Source organism: Pelecanus crispus, chromosome 2 (assembly GCF_030463565.1).
Source record: "Pelecanus crispus isolate bPelCri1 chromosome 2, bPelCri1.pri, whole genome shotgun sequence".
NCBI lineage: Eukaryota > Metazoa > Chordata > Aves > Pelecaniformes > Pelecanidae > Pelecanus > Pelecanus crispus.
In genome coordinates, this window is record NC_134644.1 from 128,473,143 (window position 1) to 128,499,660 (window position 26,518).

Genomic DNA, 26,518 nt, shown 5'->3' on the forward strand with positions numbered 1-26,518 from the left:
TACACTGATTTGGACCCTTTGTCCCCCGAGTTGTCTGTCTTTCTATTACACAGGATGGAAAATAGCCCTGACTCTCTCCCCTTTCTTGCCTGTTCTGTTCAAACAAAATTAAAGCAGTATATCAGTTTATTGGCCTGATTTATTTCTCCAAGAAACCTCTTCTGATGGATATGGGGAATGCAATTAATTCTGAAAAGGTTAAGACTAAAAACCCTCCTCTGAGTGTGAAACACTGAAATATCAGGCTTTTGACAGATGCAGACTAAAGGAGAAAATAGAATATTCCTTAGGACTTGGAAGGGGAAATGCAATGTCATTATATAAACCAAAGGGAAATCTCCATAGGGGATTAAATCGCCTAAGGTCTGTCCTTGAGTCTCTTGCTAGTGGCAGGTGTGGCCGCTGTGAATGAGTGGCTTGTGCTAATGGGCATGATGTTGGTACTGAAATAAAATGACCATCTGATGAGGGTTCAAAGCTTATGAAAAGCTGCTTGTTGATGTCTGTCTGACATCAACTACAAGCTGTATGTAAAAGCATTTGGTTCGTAAGGCAGCGTTGAAGGCTCAGAGATGACATTTGTGCTTTCTGCTCTCTGATGCCTACATCAAGATAGGCATGCTGGCAGAGCACTGTATATAATAAACTACACTGCTGTAAGTGACCACTGTCCTATAGTTAGGAAATTAGGTATATTTGTTATACACATTCCATTAAGAAATGAAAATGAACATTTATTTTTTTGCATAATTTGGATACCTCAGTTGTAGTATATACTTCTGACATGCTTCACAGCAGTGTTACGGGTCATCTTGAATAAGTGCAATAAAATAACCTCTCCCCTCTCTATATTTCTTCAGTACTTCTAATTTAGGCAAAATGTGCTTACCTCAAATTATAGGCAGGATGTATTGTTGCAAATTCTGTGGCTACCTTTCTCACTTTCTCTGAGAGAGCGACTCTCAAGAAGATTAAGTCCTTTCACAAAAAATTTAAGTAGAGCATCAGGGGTGGGCACTTACTGTAGATATGACAGACACATCTTGTTTTACAGATGTGAGTATACAGCACAGACAGCCACCAACTCCAGCTACCTAGAGGGAAATTATAAGACGACCAGGATGGTGATGTAAGATGTTAGAAAAATAGACTTCTAAAATACACATAAAATCTGCCTGGTATCCAGTGCAAGTTTTTCACAAGAGAGCTGTGTTGCCCAGTGGTTGTAGGATGCAAGATGCTGCATTTTGAACAATTTGCAGTAGTGATGATGCAAGCAGGAAGGATGGTTTTAAAAATGCTAAAACAAATATAAATTCTGAATCTTTCCTTGTTGATTGGAGGTGTCGGGTAATATTGCATAGCTGGTGCTTGAAGACCAAAAAGTGAGAACAATCCTGGCTGCTCATGGCATTGCTTGTCTGTATTGCTGCTGAAGACACCATCAGGGGACCAGGAATTCTCACTGATTTAAATCAAATTTCTCCTGAGTGAGGCCTGATCTAATGGATGACAACTCTATTCTATGGGCGAAGATGGATAAACTGTACATTAACTGGGCAACACAATTGTGATCTGTATCACGCTTGGATTAAATGTAAATGCTAATGGGTGTAAATTCTAGGATTTCTTCTTGTCTAATGGGATGCCAGAAAAAGCCTTTATAGCTGTGCCTTTCAACATGCTGGGTTGGACTGTGTTAATTTCCACTTCAGCTTCCTCCTCTGTGGTGCTGGAGAGCCGTGGACTGGATGGTGTTTGGGTCTTGGTTGGGACCTGGTTATACCTTGTAGCATTTCTGTGAATTTCCCCTGCTCACCTCTGCAAATTATTAATACTGTGCTCTTTTTTGAGTGATTTTGAGAGGCATATAATTAACTTAAATGCTGTGGGTTTTTTTGGTTTGGTTTTTTTTTTTTTTTTTGCAAGATGGTAAGAAGTTTAGAAGCAGAGAGAGTGTTTTAGTAGAAATGCAATGCTGCATTGCCTGGTGAACTGCTTTTCCTCTGATGTTTTGCATGTCTGTCAGAACATGAATGACATTTCCTCAGTTTTCAGTTCCAGCCTGCCTGCTGCCCCCCTGTTACCCGTCGCTGTTTTACTTGGCTGCTAGCAGGGCAAGGTCTCCCTGAGAAGGGAGGGAGGATGGCTCTGGTGGTGCATGTGCTGCTCGCCATGCGAAACAGCAGTCTCCATTTGCCTTGGGCAGCCTCCACCTCCATTTGGGTGGGGGCTGTTTCTGCCACCTGGACCTCCTGTTTTTCCCTCTTCCTTTCTGCTTCTTGAGCTGAAAAGTAAGGACAGAAGCAGTTCACGGTACGAAATGGTTGTCCTGTTTGGCCGTTCTCCGGGCTTTGTCCCTGTCTGGTTTATGAGTGCCCGGGACTGTTGTGTAGGCAATGAGGAGAGCCTGCAAAGGGAGCTGGATGTTACTCAAGGAGGTGCTCCTGCAGAGCTGGCAGGACTTAGAGGTGCACAGGGTCTTCAGTGCAAACTGTGCCTTACATGAGACTTGTTCATGCACTTGCGGTCTTCTTGGATCTTGCTCTAGTAAGAGAAGGGAACAATAAAAATACCCTTTAAACAGCTGCCTTTAAAACACCAGCTACAGTGCAGGTGCCTTTCTGTAATGCATAGTTTCCACCTAGTTTGTCTGTCTTAGTTTTTTTCTGGTAAATTATTAAATGCACAAAATGAGTCCTGGCACAAAGCTGGGCTTGTGTACCAGTGCCCTTATGTTCTTCCCAAATGGAGGAGCAGCTGACCCCGAAGTGATGGGGCTCAAGAGCTGTGGCACTGTGGTACTGTGGGCTTCAGAAAATGGAGGCTATTGGATTTTGGTCCATGACAGCTTTTCAGGGCAGGTCTTACAGCATGAGTAACTACAGGAAGCAGGATATTTTGCAAGATGTCAAATTAAATGATTTAATCGGTCCTTCTGGTCTTAAAAGAAACCAGTCTTGTTTTCAGCACATAAAATGCACATCTGACTAGTTGAAGAGAAGGGACTTCCCTTCCAACCTCGTAATGCCACCCAAAGTGCAATCCTTTCCTTAATAAGGATCATAGTTGCTGAGGTATGAGGAGAAAACTTCTCTGAGTGCTGAGTATGCTTTTGGTGTACCAGCAAGCAGGAGAACAGGCTGATTTGAAATACATTAATTTCTTGTTCATGTGAAAAATCTTATGGTCAAATAAGATCAATATGATCTTACGGTCAAATACAGCAAAATGTTCTTCAGTGCCTAGCTTTGTGGTGCGAGTGACTATAAACATGGAAGTCTGCAATAGCTTGTTTTTTCAGCACCACCCTGGTTAGAATGATTTCAAAAAATTCCCTTCTGCTCTATTTTTGACTGAAAATGAGGCCTTCAGATTTGTTTTTGCAAAAACCTTGGACATTTCATCAAAAAGCTGAACATCTGAAAAACAGAAATAAAGAAAAAATATTTAAAATGTCCTGCTGTAAGCTTTTTTTGTTTCATGTTAGCATTTTTCTGTAAGGAATGAAATATTTCCCATGAAACACCAAAGAGACTTTCCTGGTATCGTTGAGGAAAGAGGGGGCAATACACGGTGCATCGTGGGAGACGTAGTTTAATCTGAGAGGCCAAGCTGAATCCAAGTTTAAAATTCTCAAGAGATGCCAAAATAGCATTCCAAATGAAAGCTTTTTAGGTTTTAACCTAAAAAATACTGCTCTGTAGGGATGATAAATAATTTGTCAAGTCACTGGAACATTCCATAAAAAATGTGCGCTTGTAAGGAAAAATGAAAGAAAACTCTTTTTCTTTCTGGATGGTAGCCTTGTGAACCCAGCCCAAGAAAGTCAGAACAAGTCCCCTCTGATTCATTCATTCATCATCTGTAAAGAAGAACTGCAACTATGGGACAGTTGGTTAGTCTATAGGTAATTCACAATTAGAAGAGAATCCAGCTTTATCTCTAAAATAGCTGTTTCAGCTTTGGCACCAGGTTTTTATCACTAAAATAAACAGACATGACTGAATTGTACATGGATTCAATTGGCATCGAACTTTTAGAAAGTTCAGTTGTGCATCTGAAATATTGAAATTCAGACTGCATTTCTGTTTTAAATACACACATTGGAAATGAAGTTGTAATGCGAGAAGATAACATTTTTATATAGTCATTTTTCTGGCTCTAGCTTTCAGTAGCTTTAAAGGTATTTTATAAATAAAGCAATGTAGTGTATTACAACATAAAATTGTACATTTGGGACATGTAATACAAACCTTAATGAAAGTTCATGAGAATTTAATGTGCAGAAGTTATTTTTAATTCACAGTATCTTATCTGGTTTTAATTTTTTTCAAATTACAAAATGCAATTGGGCTGTCTTATGTACTAATTCTTTGCCAAATTTAATTTGTTTCCAAATTAAAGACATTTTTCAGTTACATTGTCACGAAAAGCATCTGAAACCATTAAGTTTTGTTATATTTTTAACTTTAAAACCTTCAGAATGTTGCCAATAGTGTTTTTTCCAAATTTTGAGAAAATGCTTTATCTTTGGGATAAAAGCTACCACAATAAGTCTATCTCTTTTTTTCCAGCCTGAGGGGCTTATTATCATCTTGAATTAAAAACCCCATGTAACCGGGTGCTCTAATGAATGGGGGCCTGGGGCCAGAAATCCCTGTTTGATTATTGGACTCAGCTGAAACAGGAGCAAGTGGTTACACAACCCAGCAGCTGTTGGTGGGAAGGAGGCTCCTACTGTAGGTCCTGAGAGAGGCAAATCCCTAAGGAGGAGCATGGCCTCCCCTCTGCTCAAGATGGGCAGAGCAAAGCGTTCTGTTGTTGCAGTTTCAACGTTTTCCCTGGTTTTTTTGGAAGACGAAGAAGACTGGGTCCAGGGCACACATGGAGGTGGCAGTGAACGCTGGTGAAAGTTGTGCTCCTGTAGTGAGCAAGACTGAAGGGAGGTGGGCACCGAGGGGAAGCTGTGAAAGCACTTGGAAAAGTAGAAGCGTTGCAGAAAAGAGGAGCATAAATGGGTAGCCAGTGGGACCTGTCCTAATGACGGCTCTTCTCTCATTTTGAAATATGAAAGAGTAATGATGGAAAAACTCTTGAGTGCCTGATGGCTGTGTCTCAGGCAAGCTTGCAGAGCCAGACCAACACCCCGAAATGGCAATGGCCACCCAGGTTGTTGTCCACTGATGAGTTATGCAGCAGCAGGTGACTTCTGCAGTTGCTGGTGCAACTTGTGAAAGCGCAGTGCCTGGCTTTAGAAAGGACAAAGTTGCACAGCTGTGGAGATAGCTGGAGTGGAGTTGTCTGGTCCTTCAGATCATATAGCATGAAGACTGACCTCAGGTTACTCTGGTTATACCGCTTCCATCTCACGCTCTTCCTCAGCCTGACCCTTGTTCAAAGAAAAGAGAACTTATTTGGAAAGCTTTGGTCATACTTTTCCCTTTCTCCTCCTTATTTAGCAGAGTGTATGCAATACTTGGGAGGGAACAGACAAAGACAAGGGAAAGAACTGGCTGTAAAAAATGAGTACATCCTCATGGTGCACTTTGGCAGCACAGACCTTGGGAGATCTCTGATTGTGCCTTCCTCTGTCTAGCTCAAGATGGAGGGGTGTGAAAGGGACATTGGGCTCCTGGGGCAAACGTAGCCCGGTGCTCTGGAGAGAAAATGATAAGAAGCACACAGCTGCCTGTTGGGAAAGCCATTCCTGTGTGAGGAAGTAATAGAGGCTCATGACAGGTCATCTCAGCATCTGTCGTGCTACACTGGTGTAGATGAGAGAAGATTTTGACCTCTGCTTTAGAATGAGTACACATGTACGTGCTCTCAATCAGGGAGCATTTTTTGCATTGCTGGTTAATAAGGCATGTACTTTGGAGCCCTTACCAGAAGGGCAGGAAGGCGTATGTGCCCACTCAACAGTCAAGTTCAAATTCTTCTCTCCTTAGATGCTTAAAAATAGTTCAGTACAGTTACTCCAGCAGGGTTACTCAATACTGAATTTAGCTTTGGTCAGGATTCTCCGCATGGCCACAGTCTTCATTTTAACTCCCCAGGAGACAGTGCCACGTGGTTGATTTTCCACCTGATTTCAGTGGGGAAAGGAAAGTCTTTCGCAGAAGCTTGGACAAACGTGTAGTATTTGAGAGTTTTCACATCATGTTTCCTTCAAAGCAAGCAGAGGAAGTGCTTAATTATTTGGAAACTCATTTGGCAGGTTCTTCCCTGTGCTAGGCTGTTTAATGCATCAGCCCGTCACACTTAAATACTTTAGGGCTCACTTAACATTTTTGATTACACCTGAGATGGTTCACAGAAGTTGTTTTGACAGGGCCTAATTTTCTGTTACTAAGCTGCCTGATTTTTTTATAACGAAGAGTTTAAACCCTAGTCAAAACAATCTTTCAAAACCTCCAAGCCTACAGTTATTCCTAACAGGATAAGCGTTTGCTCTGCTTACACTGCCTGTCAGGAGGTGTCCAGTGTGTTTGAATGGTATATTTAAAGTTATTTCGGAACCTGATTGCAAGTGATGTCACCCTGTCACAAAGAAGGGGGGATGCAGAGTAGTGTTGTACTGATCCTAGTCTTATTCAAATTAATCCCCAAATAACTGGAGTAACAATGCATAATCAGCAAACTGTTAAATACATTAAGTCCTACTATTGTCTGTTGAATTTTCTCCAAGTAGGGGAAGAGCACTGTGTGTTTTTTGGCAGTAGCTTGTCTGGAAAATGAATAAGTGAAACTGTACTCTCATGGAGAAGGGGATGGGGAGCGGTCTTAGGACCTTAGTTTTCGTAATGCACTTCTTAAAGAAACTGGAGGCTCAGTGAAGTAATACCTATGCTCATTTTGAGAATAACAAGCTTTTGTAAGTTTTCTGTTCTGATATTTAAGGTCTAATCTCCCACTGAAGTTAAAGCTGAAATGAAGTTTGCAGCCCGTGACGTAGAGTGTTTATCAAATGGCCTTCATAAATCCACTGTCTAGTCTGCAGTTGTCTGTAGTCGCGGGGCTTGCTCTTCTCCATCCTCTTCTAGACCTCAGGAGCTGGGGCCGTAAGAATCATGGCATTCTGGAGATGTTGCTTTTAACATTGCTTAAATATGACAGAGTTTCATTGCAGTTGTTGATCTTATTTAAAAAAATGCTCGTGAATCATAATTTAAAGAATTCTGCGATACTGTGGGTTAAAAAAGTACAAGGTTGCTTAGCTGGGTTATTATACAGTAGAGTGCTTGTTTTGAAAAGATTTAATACGTGAGCCTGCTGAATGTTTAGGCATATTCAGCAATGCACATACACAATGCTGCTATTTTTAATAGAAGGTTCACTTGACACAACACGCACCAGTGTTACCTTGCTGAGATACAGATTTAGACAGCTTTGAAACCTCCTTTCAGGGTTTGGTGTCTGCTATGTAAGAAAGATAAAGAGCCAGATTACAAAAAAATCACTGGTAGATATCTTTCCAGGGGATCTTGGCAAGAGTCCCTGCTATCACCTATACTGTTTCCGATATCACTTGCATCCATTGCCATAACCTGTCAAAACAGGTGTATTTATAGGCCTTGAGGGACTGAAACAAGAAATCACACATTTGCATAGCATCTTCTATCCAAGTTCCCAAGGACTGAGGCTCAAAGGATTTTGTTATGTTTCCAGGGATTATTTAGCTGTGCTGGGTATTTCTGTGTTCTCTCTAGCAATCTCCTGCTGGTGTACTAAGTCTCGGAATTAGAAAAAATTGTTCTCTCTTTTAACAAGGAAATCATCAACAAAATGCTGGTTGGTTTCAGAAAAACTCACACAAATATTTAAATCCACATGCAAGAAAACTGGGATGAGATCTCACTGAACATTATGAATTAAGGTAAATTAAGAAGCAGTGCACGAGTGTGATTAATTAGAACTGCTTTGCTTAAAGAGAAAAAGTATGTGCCCTGTGCTAAGATATTTTTTCATGCTCTGTCTTAGCAGTAATTAAGGTCTAGGGTGCTAGAGGCTGCCTACTCCTCATAATGGCCTGGAATAGTTAATGGGGTTGAGCTCTGGAAGAGGAAGAATCCCACTAATTGTGCAATCCTCCTGGCACTGGGGTTTGGCAGGACGTCCTCACAGTGAACCTACGCTGGGTGTGCCGCCCTTTGTAGAGTGTGATGCACAGCTTTGTGTGCCTGAGGGTGCAAGAAATAATCATTTTCAGCAGTGTGAGGGAACTTGAATGCATAACTTTTTGGGGCTAGCATGACAATAGTGTCTTTTTAGGAGATTTATGCTTACTGTATTGCAGCATCCCACTTTTCCAAAAATTTCCAGCTTTGATGGTGATGAGTGATAAGGAGATACAGTAAAGCGAGTTGAGTTAATGGCTGTAGTCCTAGGACTATAAAGGATTTCTTTAAAGGTGAAGTGCACAGGAAAGGAATATTTTTTCACTTAGATTTAAAGAGAGAGATTAATGGAAGTTCAGGGAGGGAGTATTCAGCTGGATCGATATGTGAAGAAGGTGCCTCTTTTGGCATAATCCCAGATGAAAATAGCGGACCATGATAATGGCATTTCAATTCATAGTTTGTCAGGACATTATTAAGTGGGAAGTAAAGTGACTCAAGTGTTCAACACAGAGGTTGCTAAGGGCCAGCAGATCATAACCCAGAGATTAAAGAAATTGAAATGCACATCTGCATTGTTTATGAAATGGCTGTGACAATACAAATAACTTAATCCTGGGAGACGTTATTTCCATAAACTCCTATTCTCAAGAAACCTGCATGAACAGCTCTTTTACTGCTGTGAATAGGGAATTGTTCTCTCCTGCCTTTCTTTACTTCAAGCGATCAGCTTGCAACCTTGTTGGTATTTGCTCCAACAAAAAAATGATCAAAAGTTTTCTGCTGGCTACAAGCCCTCTACCCTTTGGAAATGTTCTGTTGACCGTGAACGATTTTTTTCTTGGTGTCTTTAATCAATAGTAGCAAAAATTTCAAATGAGAGAAGTTCTGGTTGTACGTGAGAGAAACGAAAGGTGCTTTCCTGGGGGAGTGTGTACTCTTCCACAAAATCTGGTGGCATGGAGACCGGGAAACTGTGCCCAGAGCTGGTGTTTGTGCCAGCTGCAGCCTTAACTCCAAAACTATTGGATTTGGCTGGTGGTACCAAGACTCCATGTCCCTTCCCATCCACCCCCTTTTTAAACTTGCTCTCAGACATATTGTCTTGTACCTTTGTCCAGCAGCTGCTTTTTTTCCCCCCAATATTTTCCAAATTCCAGGCCTTTCAGTTACATGTGTGTAACCTTGTGAAGAATGACAAAAATATTTCTTTTGGAGAGTTTGCTTCTACCAAGGATGATGATCTTTATATCATGGGAAGGAAGGAGATTTTGTCTTTCGTTTGTTCAGTTTGCCAGGCAGCTATTCTATTTGTACAAATCTTGAAAAATGAATTTGACTACAAAATAAATCTTTTTTTTTTTTTCTTTTTGACAGGCCTTCTCTTCTGCATTTGTCTTGTAGGCTGCAAGTAGCAAGAAAGCTCTCTTGCTAAGCAGGTTTTCAGTAGAAGAAAGAAAGTTGATTTGCACTATGTATCTGGCTGATGATCTTTTCTTTTACATTATTGGAAATATCAAGGGTTCAGGGAATATTCACTCTATCGGCAGCCATGCGTCTAATGAGGTTGTTTGGACTCTGTTCTCTGAGCTGGAGTAAAACCTTTGAAACATGTTAACCACAATTTGATTGAAAAGTGGGGGAGGGTTTTTAACAGTGAGCTTTAAGTAAACTGCATCTTTTTGAATTTCCTGGGCAGCTGCCTTTCTCCCTTTGATGTACCGTGCCTGGTGATGCTGTTAATGAAATGCATAATTATGTGTTATATAATAAAACAGAGCTAACATGAAGGTGCCTAATAGATTATAATGATGTGGAGGCCTGAGAAACTCAGGACCATGGGGGTTGTTGAAAAGTGCCTCCGGTGACAAAGAAGATATTTAAAGAGGTTTGAATAACTGCGCTAATAAATTAATTGTGGTCTCTGTGTGTGTAAACGACATTTTTCAAGATTTTGTATATAGAGAGAATATTGAAAAAAAATAGGTGCAATTTACTAGGCTGCTGATGTATGAAGTGTCAGCGCTGAGTGCTTCCAGTGCCTATTAGCGCTGCTGGCTTTGCATAGACGGGTGCCCTAGGCAAAGACATTTTTGGCACAGCCTGCCGCACCCGTAGGATCAAAAGGAAAAAAAAAAATCTGGCAGTGTGCACAGAGAGTAAATTACATCCTAAAGAGCAGCCCCTAAAATGCAGGCTTGGAATGTATATCAACAAACGAAACATCATGTTTAATGGCTGAAGAGTTGTAGGAGTATGGTGGCTGCCCCCAACTTCCCCCCTTCCTTTCTCTGCTTTTGTCACCTTTATTTTATCTCTCCCTCTGCAATACTCTGTATAATTTGTTCCTTTCTTAGATTCTTTAGGAACTGGTTTGAACAGATAAGTATTTTTAAAGGAGAGGCTACATAACCTCCCAGCCCTGGACCACATGGTGCTGGGCTGTGGCTGGGCTTGCTTGGCTGCTGTTCTGGGCTTACAAGGGCCTGTCTGCTGGGAGAATTAGTATGCAGGGAGCTTCAGCATGAATTTACAGCCTGCTAGTTACTTGGCACTAATTCCCTGGGTGGATGCTTCTAGTACCTACTAAGAGTGTTTTGTGCAGGTTAGCTTTAAGAGTGCTTTCGCATGAGTTAGGCAGGCTCCTTTTGGAAGGTGAAGTATGTTGTTTTTCCCTTCCCAAGCACCAAGGGTACCCAAACGGGCAGTTAGTGCAGAGTAGCTAATACGCAGTAAATTCACACCCAAGCTCACCGAGCGCTAACTTCCTCATGCAGCCCAGTCCTGAGGCTCTGCACTTTGTCTCTCTCAGCAGGGAGCAGATGGCCCTTCTCTAAGCAGGGAATACTAATAAAGCTTTATGAAGAGCATGTATATGTGTGTGTATAGGTTTGTGTATGTCCATATGTTTAGAGAAGATGACTTGAATCTATCTCAGTTCTTGGATTAACTTGCGCTTCCTTGATTTTTATCAAGATACCCTAAGGAGAACTTTGCTGCTGCATTGCCATCATCCTTGTCATTAATGGACTTAGATTTTAGCTGCAGGTTTTGATGAATTCTTCCTTTTACCTCGGTCCTAAGAGCAGCATACTTTTTCTTATATGAGTGACTGCATCTTTCGTGTGTGAATCTTTCTTTGTTGTGATTCCTTCCCCAGCATTTCTTATTTGATATCTGGAGTTCATTCTTGTATTTGATATACTTTTATAAAACTTTTGCTTTAGGCTGGGCTTCATAAATAACTAGATCTAGAATAAGTCCAGAGCTTCACTTTATCTTAAGGTCACAAAATGGGTTAAATTTTCATGCAAAGTTTTCTTGAAATTTTATAAATGATTTTATCTGTTTTTCACGCTCATGCTTTAAATGTATAATTGATTTCTAAGTCATCTTCAGAGCTGCTCTTTGGTTTTCCTCTAGTATTGTCTATTTCCAAGAAAATTTCATATTACAAAGTTTGCCTCTCCAGTTTCCGTCTGCAGTGAGAATTCGGGACAACTCTATCAGCTCTATTTTGGCCAAAATTTAAATTTACTTACATACAAAAGATATTGCTCAAAATGCTTTTAACATGTCTTTCTTTAATGACCTCAGCCATACTACCCTGCCAAAGATAAACAGCATTTCTGCTCAGCAGGCATTAACTCTTGGAGGAAGTGAAGTCCGACGCTGAACCTAGAGGCACTTGCTCCAAGCGTTCAATGTGCTGTTGTAGAGAGGAGCCATCCCCCCCGCAGATCCCAGCACTCAGGAGGGCTGCAGGGCTGGGGAAAATCAGCACAAGCCTCAGAATTTCTCAATAGCAGATGTAAAATGCTGCTGAATGTTTCCGACAATAAAGGATGAGGGCCCGGGCCAGGCCAGCTTGACTGTTCCCACTAGAGGATGGGAGGGTAGGAGAAAGGGATAAAATGGGATGAAAAACAAGGAGGGGAGCCTGGAAAGCCAGGCTCTGGTTCTTGCTGTCCTGGAGATATTCTGTATAGGTTAAAGCAATCGCTTGAGAGTGTTTTTTAGAGTTTGAGTTTCAAGAGACTTTAAACTGAGAGTTTCAGAGTGCTTTTATAGCTTTTTAGGGTGTTTTTTATATTAATTTTTAATGCTGGTTTTATTCCAGAGGAGTTAGTTCCCCATAGCAAGATACTTTAAAAAAGAGCCTTAAAAGGAATCCACAACAAAGGAGTCTCCATCTGTGTGAATGAGTTGTGGCAGATATGATGAAGCAATTCTTAAAATCCCACAGTTGCTGTTTTCCTTTCAACTGACATGTTCCTGGTGTTTTTAAATAAAACAGTTGAGTACTAGGTTTAAAGAGACATTCAAAGAATGCTGTGGTATTATTAGAAATCCCTGGCTATGTCCAAGCAAAAAGGACAGTTGCATGACCCTGTCGTACACTGCTGGCCATGCCATATGAGTCCCTTGTTGGGATATACTGTAAATCATCTTGGACGTTATCTTTCCAAACCCAGAACAGAGACAGAAGGAGGGTGAAAGTATAAGCCTGGATAAATTTGCTACAGCTTATCAGGCAGAAATGTGTTTATTGGCATTCTTTGAATGTAGATTCTTGGAGTACTTAACAATCTCTAGCTAATGAGGTCTATTAAATGGCAATGTGCTGCAATTCACTTTGTCTGAATTGGAGAGAAGTTTCTGGGCAAAAGCCTATTAGTGTTATGAGGAAAGTTTGCGTATTTAATCCCAGGATAATTGCTAATGAACATCCCTTTTTAATAGGATGCAATGGTCAGGGAAATAGTGGGAAGTGAAAGGAGATAGCAGTTTTTACTGAAAAGTCTTATTAAGGTAGTGTAAAGACAATATTTCTCTGCAGTCATTTTCACCATGAAAAATATTTGACTTTATTGCGAGTTGGGCATAAACAGTGTTAAGTGCATTCATACTAGTCTTTACTTTGTGTACAAGGATTCTCTCTGAATCCTTTATTCAAAGGCAGTTGTATTGGTATGCTTTGTTAAGTCACTGCCACCACGGCTGTTAGACATTTCCAGTAGCAGGTCAAGTGAACTTAGTCTACCTTTGCGCCGTAGTGAACTAACAGTACTGGTATGGTGGCTGTGTCCAACTGCGGAGGCAAAATAGCTGAAGGGGGATAAAGTATTAAAACATGCTACATACTTTGCCACTCATCTGACCGTACCCTCACTACGTAGGGAGAAAGTGCAAGTATACTTAGGAAAGATGTTTAGGTGAGATACCGTAATTTATGCATAGGTTTCTCTACAACCAGTGCTGCAGTGCCATATTCATCGATCTGTGATCATGGGCACAGGGATGCCTGCGCCATGCCTTGTACTGCCGAACGTTCTTCAGCATGGTAAACTGTGTGATGTTCCTGCTGTTTGATCTCCTGAGCTGGACTTCTGTTGAAAGCTTCTTGTTCCCTTTTCTGGCATCCTTCAAGACATTGTTTGTACAAGGAGCTTGTTCTGTCAGGAAGCAGCAGTATGGGAAAACAATTTTATATCTCCTGAGCTCAGCAAGAAAGAAAAAAAATATTTGGATTTGTTTGCATTTTTTAATATTTGTCACAGTGCCAAGCTATTTTAAGCAATATGGCTACTCCATCTGTACTTAGCCTCCTCTCATACTTCAAAATTATCACAAGCCACCTGAAAGATGGGAATCAGATGTTTTAATGTAAGTGCAGCGCTTCAAGCTGATAGGAACAGGAGGGGGAGCTGTCACTGCATCAGCCAAGACTCTCTGGTAGAAGCGTTGATTGATTACCTATCCATGGGAAAGGAGGGGGAGCACTCTTGCACTTTTAGCAGACTGAATTGCTTCCTGTTCCCTCGTGAAAGTAGGTAGCCCCGTGGAACCATTGCCATTGTCTCCAAGTATATGAAAAAAATGGAAAGCACTTTGTTCTGTTTTCTCCTTAGGTAGAGATCACAAATGATGTGCAGTCCTTGCTACTGATAATGCTGGCTGTCATGGTGGCCAAAATGGTTGGTGACTTGTTCAACGCATCCCTGTACAGTTCCCTCCTGAAGCTGAAATGCATTCCCTACTTGGATGTGGAACCTTTTGTTCATCACAGGAGAAAATGGTGAGGTCTCTTATGTTGCTGATCTGTAAGTTTTCTGTGTCATGTTCTGCATGGAGGCTGTGTGGGTCCTCTGAGACCTGGAGCCTGGAGGGACAAAGGATTCAAAGGAGACCCTGATCCTGAACAGCGTCCCCACAGCGTGATGTGTTGTGCAAACAGAACAAAAGAGACTCCCTTTCTCTTCAAGTTTATGGTAGGATCTGAATTACCACTGTTACCAGTGTCCTGAGAGCAGTAAGTGCTGTATAATGCCCAGTTAGATGCTGTTTATTAGTGGTCTAATGGAGAATCTAGTAGAGGTTTTCACAGACAGTTTTGACCGTTTCTTGTGAGCAGATGCCATAGAGCAGAACAACAACAACAGAGTATGAAGAGTATGGTGGAGTTTGCCTTACCTGACTTCAGGATGACTAGTCTGGGCTTCCTATGTATTTGGTACATTTTCAGGCAGTGATTCCTGCCATCCAAGGATAGCAATTTAAGGCAGGTAGGACAAATTGTCTTTTGGAAGTGCCTCCACTGACTATAGACTAAATTAATAGCTTGGAAAGAAGTTATGGGTTTTATTTTTTAACTTATTTAACATAAGTTAAATGTCAGCCTGTCCTGTGTATCTTCCAGTATGTGAACCAGTATCCAAAACTTCAGTCTGTACATGGGCATTTATAACCAGTAATAAGAACCATTTTTTCTCCTAAATGTAGGTGCTGGGTCTACACTTACCTGTTGGTAGTGAGAACTCTGAATTATTGTCTCTTATAAAATAATTAGCAGAAATGCTGATTCTTTAAGATATTCTTTATGAATGAATTAGGTAATGTGGTGAAGAAATAGAAGGAAAAATGAATTAATTTATTTACCATAGAAAGACTTTTTGTTTTCCTTAAGACATATTTGGATAGTATATATATATCCACAACTGAAGCTATTTGCAGGACACTTTAGCTGTCATTTCTCAGTATTGAGGTCTACTGGACAATCTCTTAGTTTCAAATGACCCTTTAGAAGAATAAAATATTAGTAACTCATTCTGTCCACACTTTATAACTTTCTTCCAAATGTAGCCATATCTGAAAGATTTTAGCAGGCACATTGAATGCTGGGTATAATCTAACTGTATTTGACATGAGAGGAAAAAGAGCCAGCAATGTGGTAGGAGGAAATAAAAACAGTCTGTGACATTATGGATGGCTTCTATATGTACCATGGCAGATAAAACAGAGGGGAAGAAGTCATAAAGTTTCCCATGGTATTCCAGTTAGATGACAAGTCCTTGGAAAGAATTATAGCTGCTTTCCTGGTTCAGAGTGAGGTCCTATTCACTTGAAGGACAAATATATATAAATTTATATATATATATATATATATCTAAAATTTCATTTCCCTCCCACTCCTTTCCCTTTCCTCTCCAGGAACATTAAGGAAAGTTTCTGGATAACTTGGTCACAGAATATACTGACACTAAAGCAAAATGCATAGTATCACAACTTGGTAAAGACTTTATAGCTAGACACTTTACAGGCTGCCAAGTTTTAGTCTAAATCCTCTTAGACATAGTCTGAATAGGCTGATACACATCTGAACTGGCAGATGTAGTTGCTAAGCCACTCTCCATCATATTTGAAAAGTCTTGGCAGTCAGGTGAAGTCCTCAGTGACTGGAAAAAGGGAAACATCACACTGATTTTTAAAAAGGATAAAAAAGGAGGGCCTTGGGAACTGCCAACCAGTCGGCCTCACCTTTGTGCCCGGTAAGATCATGGAACAGATCCTGCTGGAAGCTATGTTGAGGCATTTGGAAGACAGGGAGGTAACCCGAGACAGCCAATATAGCTTCACAAAGGGCAAATCCTGCTCTTTGTGAAGGTGATTCCCCTCCTTTGCTCTCATGAGACCCCGCCTGGAGTACTGCATCCAGCTCTGGGGTCCTCAGTACAAGAAAGACATGGACCTTTTAGAGTGGATCCAGAGGAGGGCCACAAAAATGATCAGAGGGCTGGTACACTTCTCCTGTGAAGAAAGGCTGAGAGAGTTGGGGTTGTTCAGCCTGGAGAACAGAAGGTTCTGGGGAGTCCTTATTCAATACTTAAAGAGGGCTTATAGGAAAGATGGAGAGAGACTTTTTATCAGGGCTTGTAGTGATAGGACAAGGGGCAACAGTTTTAAACTAAAAGAGGATAGGTTTAGATTGGACATAAGGAAAACATTTATTATCATGAGGGTAGTGAGACACTAGAACAGGTTGCCCTGAGAAGTTGTGGATGCCCCATCCCTGGAAGTGTTCAAGGTCAGATTAGATGAGGATTTGAGCAATCTGATCTAGTGAAAGATCTCCCTGCCCATGGCAGGGGGGTTATAACTGGATGATCATCAAAGGTTCCTTCCAACCCAACCCATTCTATGGTTCTATGATTTTATGACACTGGCCCATTTCTTGGTCTCTCCAGCATGCTACTTGGATGCTCTGATACCTTGTTATCCCCTCAAAAAAATGAAGCTTCACCATTCAGCCACTTTAGACCTTCAGGATTTGGATTGATCCCTAGATCTCTCTTGTAGTTTAGGCATCCCAAACCCTGAATACTGACTCAAGGGAACTCTGGATTTATAATCTGCCTCTTAAAGTAAAAAATGTCATAATTGAAATAAAATTATGAAGCCTAAAATGCAATCTTCGTAAGAATTCCAAAACCAAGATGCTATTACTTTACCTAGCATGAGAATTACACAGATTAAGACAAGACAGTTAAAAAAATTTACGTTTCCTTATCTCTGTTTCCTCATCAATTCTGAGCATCCTTGAAACTTGAGTCAAAATTCTACAGAAAGGTGCCTGGCCATGACTTTTCTTTCCATGTATTTTCCCTGTGGACCAAGATTTCTCATTTGTTTTCTCTCTGACTGGTTCTGCAGCTAACAAGATGTCGTGGGAGCCTGCCTATCTGCTTCTTTAGTCTTTCTTTTATCTTGGAGTGACCACCCAGAGTATGTGAGGCTCTGCTGTTTTTGAGTTCCACTTATTTGCTACACTGTGGGAGTATTTTTATCTTCAAATGCCTACAGCCAGATGTCATTTTGCACAGACTATCCTCTTTCTCTAATTGTGTCAGTTCGGCTGAGGGTTTGCAACCACGCTGTTGCTGCTCTGGGAAAGTGTAGGTGACACAGTTAAGTGTGTGGCAGGTTCTGCATCCTCTTTGTTCAATATTAATTACTCTGTAAGATCACAAAATGTATAAACTGTGCATTGCTGGATTCCCCAAATCATAACAGGGACAGGAGTCAGCTGTGTAGGAACCAGTAGCTAGCGTGTTTATAAACAGGTGATAAATTGTATTTGTGTATGCAGAGTGAAAGACTTGGATAACTAACAACTTGCTTAAACGCCCTAGAAATGCCATTTAAATAGGGATCCTTCTTCAACTGAAACTGAAAAATCTTTGGAGAACTGCCTGGTTGGTGGCAGGGAGGAAAAATGCAAAACTCAAGAGAATGCATGTTTTCAGGTCCTCAGCACTCATACTGTTAGAGAGAAAGTGCGGATCTTCTCTTTCCCAATACTTCATTGGTGTTAAGGATGAACAGACCTTCTGTATTCGATCATTTGTTGATTCCTCTTATGGGGCTGGATAACATCCCCAGGCAGAAGATGTGTTAGACACTAAACTGAGAAGAGAAGATAGCCTTTACATGAACAAGGTGGGGAGTGGCATTAAGGTCCAGATCCACAACAGAATTTAACTCCTAACTGCTGCAGAAATAAGTGGGTACATTAAGAAGCTAAATTATGTACACGCTCACTATGAAGACATCTCTGTAAGTACTGTTATATATGAAACTGGTGGAAGCAAGACCTAGATTCTCAGTGGTATTTCACTACCTAATTCTTATTTTGGCACTGGCATCTCTGGATGCTTTTCTTCCTATGGAGCAGAGAAGCTTGAGATTTGTTTTCTTTTGTTTCATTTGTTTCATTATTTTTTTGGAACCTCATTGATCACCCCACCTGTTGTATTCTGTGTCCTGGGTGATAAGGCTCCAAACACAGCTGTATCTAGTACAGGGCTGCTATGGTGCACCATGATTTCCAGCTACATTGCACACCACTGTAAACACCCCCCTTATAAAATCTGCTTCACTGGAACACTCAAAGTTGCTGGCTGCCAGGGAATGTTCTTTAATGAGGGTAAGGAGTACTTGAACACATCTATGACTTGGCAACCCTTCCTGCTTTTTATAAGCTACTATACACTTCAGAGAGAAAATATCTTAGAGGCTACTTTTTAATGGGACAAGTTTACTTAAGAGCTGAGTGGAGCTGGTGCCAGTAGTTCTGTTTTGTTCTAGCTTAATATTAGCCTTGTCAAAGTTCTTATAGTGTCTCCTGGGTGTTTCTGTATTGCATACCATATAAAGCTGGTTTTGGGAGCCAAGAATTTTGGCTGGAATATATATTATAGTGGTCTCATTATATTTTTTTAAAGTGTATCAGAGGTGGCCCTATATTAAAGATCCATGGAGCAAGGCTGATTTTTTTTTTTTCTTTCTTCTTTCTTTCTCCCTTCCGGTTTTGCCTTAGCCCACACCGCAGACATTGGATCCAGAATTTTGAGCCAACCCAAGTTTGAGGGTTATTTGGGATCCAAGGTCCTGGTTTGGCCTGTGATAAAATTTGGGGTAATTAGCGAACTTTTTAGATGAGGCTTTGGATTTTGAAAATCACCGGACTTTGCAGGGGGAGGGGGGTGCTCTTGGTTTGGGCCTAGACTAGCAACTACTACGCTAAAAGATTCCTTACCCATCTTGCTGACACAAGTGTTCATTCAAAGACAACTCACCGAGATGCATGTGGTGCATCCTGTCTCGCCTCTTTGAGAAGCCGGTGTGTTTCATGGTTGCTTGGTGCTTTCATCCTGAGAGACATCATTAGGGGGTGGACTTGGCAATGTTTTCACATCAGAGGGCATCCAGCCCATCTTTTGTAGAGTGTTTGTGGTGGAAGCTGGATCCTGTTCTGGCTGCACAAAGGAAAAAGGGAGCTGCTGTAACAAGGCCACGCTTTGTCTGGGGAGACCCCTGGCTGCTACAGAAAAGATGGAGGGAAGGTGTTGAGATGTGGGTGAGATTTATTAAAATTACATTTGGGCTTTAAGTTGCCTCTGTATCAGGCTTAAGTAAATATGGCAAAGAACCATTTTTAGTCCCTTTTTTGGCTTATTCTGCTGTGCTGGGTTGTGAGTTTAGTGTGATCCCATTAGCTGAGAAGCAACTGTCAAACCATAAATGGTGGTATTGACCCCCTGACAAAAATACTGTGGCAGAGCCAGAAGTCGCTTTACGTGTGCAGAAGAACAGCAGCATGGCCTTGCCTTGTTTGCAACGTGGGGTTGGTGGTGCCCATGTGGGATGGGTGAAAGGACTTACTGCTTCCTCCTGCCCCTGCACCAGCTCCCGCAGATCTCTGTGGGAACGTCCAGCCTGTTTCCCTTCGCAATCTTTTTAACCTGGCAAGAGGCTGATACTTAGCTTGCTTCACTGTGCTTGAGCCTTCAGACTGTGCTTGGCTCCAAATTATCCAGAACTACTCCTAAAAAAAAACAGGTGAAGACTTGTGCACATGAATCTGTGTGAAGAAGGTTGTCTTAATCTGAACATGAATGGAAGGTGAACTTCCAGCTGGGCAGAGTTACTGCTGTATATTAACCCCAACACTTATGTTATTCATGCATTTTTTTCCTCCATGACAGGTGGTGATAAACAAGGCTACTTCGCTTTGTAGTTTTTAGGAGATCTGATTATCTCTATAGGATGTTGGAGAAAAACAAGACTCAATGACACTGAGTGATCTACAAAAATGACCTAATGGGCCTTTCCAGCCTTAATCTTCAGTGACCAGAGACACTGTTTTCTCAGAATTTTTTACCATTCAATTTCACCCCAAAATTTCAAATTTATCATGAAATGATTTCAGTGTCCAAATTTGAATAATGCCTTTAGGAAAAAAGTCACATGCAAACAGTGTAATCGTATTAATATGAATATTCACATGAGACAGGAAAAGGAAGGCTATATTGAGGGAAGCTGGAGGCCAAGGAGGAGTGACTGTTTCTGTTTTCAGGTCTGCCCCATTTCCTTATGTTGCTTTGACCAAACCAATTTATTTTTCAATCTCCTCAGTTACAGAAGAGAAAATAGCACCTATATACCTTGTGTGGCTTTCAGCGTCTGTTGTCTTTGCCAAGTATTGTCAAGCTCTTAAATGAAAGGCTCTATATAAAGGCAAAATTTCTTGTGAACTCTAGAAGGTGATTTTTCACCTGCTCTAATTTTGAGTATTTAATGAAGCTACTACCTAAAGGTACTACATGAATCAAAATTACTTTATTTATTTAGGTTGGTAAAACCATATAAAGATGCCCAAGATCCTGGTTGCACTACTGTTTATTTTTAGAGTGGAGCCTGAACAAATAAAACAAATTACTCTTCCCATGCTACAATAAATACCAGCAGATATAACCCTTCCTCCAACCTAAAATAAACCTTCCCACCCTTAGCTGTTCCCTTTCCTAAAATCTCCAGGTGCTGTACCCTCAAGGTTAGGAGCTGCAGGCTTACACAGAGCAGTGGCAGAGGAACAAGTGTGGAGCTGGCCGAGAGGAGAGCTTGCGGAGACCCGGCCAGCAGCACCCTCCTTTGATAGAAAAGGGCTGGAGGCTGAGTAATAGCTCACTGCTGACCTACTGCACTTGGAAGTGTATTGGTAGTTACTACAGTCCTCATAACCAAATATATACAATAGAAGCACGAATACAGAAAAATATAATGACAAGGATTATGAAGATGACCTTGTAAATACTTTAATGTTTACACAGGGCCTGTATATTTTCACAATTACCTTTCCATGAGCCCAAAGTGTTTTACACTGGAATGTTTTCAGGCTCTAAGAAATTATATTTTCTGATATATCTGAAAACTGCAGGCTCAGCTTCTCTATCGCCCCCTTTTTTTCATGAACAATTAAAGCTGGATTCTTCCCTGCCCCCAAATATGCAAAATGTAAATGGCAATTCTATCAAGATTATATACTGATTGTGATCACAGTGTGCTAAGAAGAAAACATTTTGAATTTACAAGTGAATGTTGTACTGTAAATTATCAGGTAGATGCAGCTACGTGATCTGCTTTTATTGTAATTCAGAAGCAGTGAGAAAAATGGCTTTCCTATGGCAAGATTTTTGAGAGAAACAAACTTATAAGAAGTTTGAAAGACTGGTTTGGTGCAGTTGGTCAAAAACTTAGGGAGAAAGTTCGGAGGCATGAACAGGAAGATCAAACATAGTGAGTTTTGAAGCACCTATCCTGTTCCTCTGGTTTCTGTCACGAGGCACTTCTTTTACCCGTCTAAAGCAAGGTCCCTGATAGAGTGTGAATGGGACTGTCATGGGGCTGGCAAACCTGCTGCAAGTACTGGGCATGTTGTGACAATGGACGGGAACTTCATACGAGGTTCTGGTTCTTGCTGTAAGGTCCATCGTGAATCAGCTGTAAGGTCCATAGCGGGTGTAACACAGATCCCTTTGGCTCATGCAGAAGTCTTTCCACAGACGTCTTAGTTGCCGCTGTGGCCTGCCTGATGTCGAGGGAGGCATAACAAATCCACACTGACTTCTGGTGTGTTTTCCATTTCTGGGGAGTCCCATGAAACCAAAAGAAGTGACTTCCGCACACTTTCCACAGAAGGAAAGGCACTGAAGCAGCATCTGGAACTAATCACCTGTGTTTCACAGCTCACTGGTGGGCAGCGAGCGAGCCGCTCCGGCTCCTACAAACCCTTACGTAAAACATGCACGCAGTGACTTTCAGCTGTGGGAAACTTGAAACGGCTTCTGCTGGCCCAGCGAGGAGGAGACTGACTCCCTTTTGGCTCACCTGGGAGGACAGGCTGCCTGTACGGGTACCACCACAGCCTTCAGATGTGGTAGCACGCAGGTGGAGCGTGCACATACACACAGAGAGAAATCGCATCCAGCCATCGGATGGGGTATTCCACTAATTGGTTAAGTCTGCTCTGGTGTCTGGCCACCATTTGGCAGATACTGACAGTTTCCACTTAAAGCCAGCCAACCTCACCGGAAAGCCAGCTGTGCTGGCAGAGCAGCCGATCTCATGAAGATGTCATTGAACAACTGTTTGAACTCATTCAAGAAATGGTGGGTCTGACTCGAAGCAGGCTGAAATCCCCTGGGGGTCTTTGCTGGATATGGAAATACAGACATCCATTTATGTAAGAGTTATACCTCAGTGTTCCCGAGTTACATGTAAGGGTATCCTCTTCATTCTGGCTCTGGGGTCTGCTTGCAACTTCACCTTAAGATGAAATGGATTCTCTTTGCTGTTCACATATATGTTGCTTTTTCTGTTCCTGTGAGTGTTGCTACATCCTCATAAATATTAGTAGCTTGTCATAGCAGTTGCCACGATGGAAAGAGTTATTTATTTACAAAGAGGAAACAGATGGCACAAAATACTTCAATGAATTTCAGCATGTTTGCGAAATGAAATACCCTTTTTAGAAATAAAATCGGTTTTGCGAAGCCATTAAATGCTATTTCACACAATGACAAGGAAGGCTTGTTCTTCAGTACACTGAATGTACACAGAGCCACAGCAGAAGTAAGGCAAAGAAAAGGCACAGAAAGGAGTAGTTTTATGAAAAGCCATAAAGCCACGAGCATAGTTTTATTAGCTGCTGCCATTCGATACATGGAGTTGTGACAGTAGGTGAGTGGGAGATGAAAGTGACAGCAGACGGAAAACGCCTGAGGAAACTGAGTCCTGGTGTTGGGGATAAGGAAGGAGAGAAAGCAAGTCAGACAAACAAAATCCCTTCCCAGAATTTTGGGTGCATATATTGACCATGTTTCATTATAAATATACTGTCAGGTGCAGGGAGATCACCACTCATTTTCTGGAAGAGCAGATAAGTAATACCAGTATTCATGATCTTATTTTTAACTGGGATGTAAGTACACGCATGTTCTCCACATGTAGTGGTGGGTCCTTGCCATAAGTTATAACCAAGGAAAAAACATGTGCTGCACATGAATGGTAGTTAGAGAGCAGGGGGGTTAGTTAAAGAAATATTTTTTTTAAAATTATGAATATATGTAGAAAGCTGTAGCTTACAGTATTTTTATGAAAAATTAATTATGGTTCCCAATGTGCTTGTGGTGTAAGAAGTGAGCTAGATTTGTTTTAGAAATGGGAATGCTGAAGTTTGAGGGGTTAAATGCCTTTCCCAAGGAAGTTGATTGTACAGCTGGAAGGAGAGGTGCTTTTGCTTGAAATCCTGGTTATAAGTGTCAAAACTTTCTATTTACTGGACTGAGAACAGGGTATAATCTGTATCTCCAGATAGCCAACGTTATGTTTTAATAACCTGACTGTACTTTTCCACTAGAAATTGCCTGATTCTTGGAGGGACTAAGCAATTTGAAATCTTTTTCGTATTTTCTCCCATCCATATTACTTTAGTTTACTCGTTTTGTAGTCTGTTAGACCTAAATCTCTGTACCTCATTTTGACTAAAAGGTCATCTGATAATCTGTGTCTGATTATTAAAACATACATTGCTGTCACTGTCCATTCCCAAACATTTTAAAGCCAGCATTTTTAATATACTAGTCGGTGCTTTCTTGGACCAGGCAGAGTGGAAAAGCTAAGGTGGCTGGTACAGTGCATGAGGGTGGAGGCCCTGAATGAAGCCTTTATAAAAACTGTCTCTTAGGAGCTTTCCTTTCTTCTTTCCAGTTTGGATTCATTTTTTTGGCATATGTTTGCAAGAAACTCATCATGTCATTGCATTCAAACTGCAAGAGCCAGCTTAGTATTTTGTGAATTTCCCTTGGAAATTGCTCTGCAATGATCTACCCAGAGAACATGTATTTCCCTGTTTGTTTGGTTATAAGCAAGATCACGAGGTATTTATTTTAGTGCCCAATTTACTTGCTTCTCTCACTTTATTCCTATGGAAGTTTGTTTGAAACATTTCTTTGAATTTAAATAGCTTGTACTGGTGTCATTTTGAGAAGTGACTTTCTTTGCCTCTTGTTGGTTATAATGCCAGGGCAGATGGATTTAACACAAGCTTAACACTTTTTTTTTTTTTTTTTTTTTTTTTTTTTTGGAAAAGATTCCTACAGGCTCAGATAATAATTTGGAAAATACAAGGATAGCTGAATCATTCCCATTCTGAATACAGTAATAACAAGTAGTATGTCCACCAGCGTTAACCCATTAGACATCAAGATAGCTAGTCTATCTTTGGATCTTTCTCTCTGTGTACGTTTACACACATTCATATATGTTCTCTCTAGAGCTGGCTACGCATGGCTTGCAGGGGTCCTCCTTTCCTGAGCATTCACCTGAGCAGCCTTGGCAGGAGGGTGTTTGCTCCTGGCCCCCTGAGAGCCTGGGTGCTGCAGCATCCCCTGTGTCTTGGAGATCCCAGGTGAGGGTTCGGATCCCCCATGGCTGAGGTGAGGTCATGTCTCTTGGATACCACTCTTCAATGGCCATTGTGCCATGCCTTGTGTCGGACTTGCAGTGCTGTCAATGTACGTGTAAGGGCTGAGAGCAGGTACATGCCAGACAGCTGCTTGTTTGGACTGAGACATTTCTGCACACACTGCTAATCATGTGGGGAAATGCAAAGTTCTGAACGGAGACACCAAGTGAGTTTAAATGCCTTCAGGGTTGGGTGGAAGTAGTGAGCAGGCATTGTCAATAGCTCTGAATATTTAGATGCCTGTACTCCCCTTAATACTGACATGGCTAAAGTAAACTGCTAGTTACATTCTGTAAATTTGTTTTTGGACTTGCACTGTGAAAACTAAGTCAAGAACTATGAGCTTTACGTTTTTACCTATGGTTTTGCATGTGGTGCGTTGAGGCCGTAGTTTTTAAGCTGCTGTTTGAGTAATTCCAGCATGTGGATCCACTCACATGATCATTTACTTGCTCATCCCAAGGTCTCATGCACAACCTAATTCATTTTTTTAAAGCTAGATGCCCTTGTATAAACAGCTACATCTATGCAAAGTGGGTAGGAGCTGCTATTTTTCTAACTTAGTAGTGTTTTATACTGACAGTGCTGGTGGGAAAAACCTCATAATGGATAAAGGAACAGAAAAGCAAACTCCTGGCAGAAACCCCTCAAACATTCAACATTCTCCCCCCTCCCCAATGCATCTCTTTTCCAAAACACAAAGGCTTTCTTATCTGTTTCCTTTGTTCCTTTTTTGTTCTGCAGTTTTTCAAGCATTAGAGACAGACAGTTTCCCAGCAGATCATAAGGCCTTGTGGAAATCCATTTGTCTCTAGCATACAGTAGTTGCTAAACATATATAACTTTCAAATCCTCTCTGGGAAATAAGTGACAGAGACATTCAGCTAATCCAAACAACACATTTCATACTAAGTGCTGTACTATCAAAAGGCCTTTAGACTGAATAGCTAAATGTCCCCTCACTTAAGGATATTGCAGGAGCCAGGACCAGGGGATGCTGGGAAGCTTGTCATCTTACAGTCAATGTAAATATTTGTAGATATACTGAATGGAGACTGAACTCTGCCAAACTATTGGCTCCTGACTTAACTAGAAGAATTTCTCACTCAGTTTAGTGTTCAACTAAAATAGAGACAGCAAGGAGTCATAGGCCTTGCCTGTCGTGCAAAGTTCTACTGAAAACTGATTTTAAATAGATCTAATTAAACAAAAGCACATCGCTAGCATGCATGCACTTACATCAATGCACACAGTGATTTTATTGGTTTAATTTAACTTTAAACCAGTTTAAATGTGTCTATTTCAGGGGTTAGCACTGAGTGGAGCAAATCAATTTTAAAATTAATTTAATTTAAGTGGTGTCCTTTTCCAGTGTAAGGAGGTTTTATAGAGCTTTTTGTTTCCTTTTATTGATCTCAGTGGTATTCTGTGAACAAGCTTAAAGAAGCATTTTTTTCACAGAATTCACTTCAAAACTACTGAAGTCAGTCATCTGCACATGATTAACATTTCTGTAGTACATATATACTATTCTGTTATATAGTGAGATCAATATTGGCATGTAACTTTTGGATAAGCTTTTTCATAGTTCGCTTTTACCAAATGTCTTGTTGAAAGGAAAATTGGTGGGCCTGTGACAAGTATGTAGAAATCTTTTTTTATAACTTTTTAAGAAAAAAAATTATTTAAATGTAAGCAATTTCCTGCAGTGTTGTGAGTTTATTCACAATGGGGTTTCTTTAAAGATGATAGA

At 41.0% G+C, this 26,518-nt stretch overlaps 1 protein-coding gene across 1 annotated transcript in view; it reads left to right on the forward strand.

Annotated features, from left to right (window-relative positions):
• Positions 1 to 26,518, forward strand: part of LOC142592885 (chloride channel protein C-like) — a 78,514-nt gene that overhangs the window by 29,955 nt on the left and 22,041 nt on the right. The window contains exon 12 of the mRNA XM_075705062.1: positions 14,033 to 14,199. Within this exon, the coding sequence (XP_075561177.1) occupies positions 14,033 to 14,199 (167 nt within the window). The remainder of the gene's footprint in view (positions 1 to 14,032; positions 14,200 to 26,518) is intronic.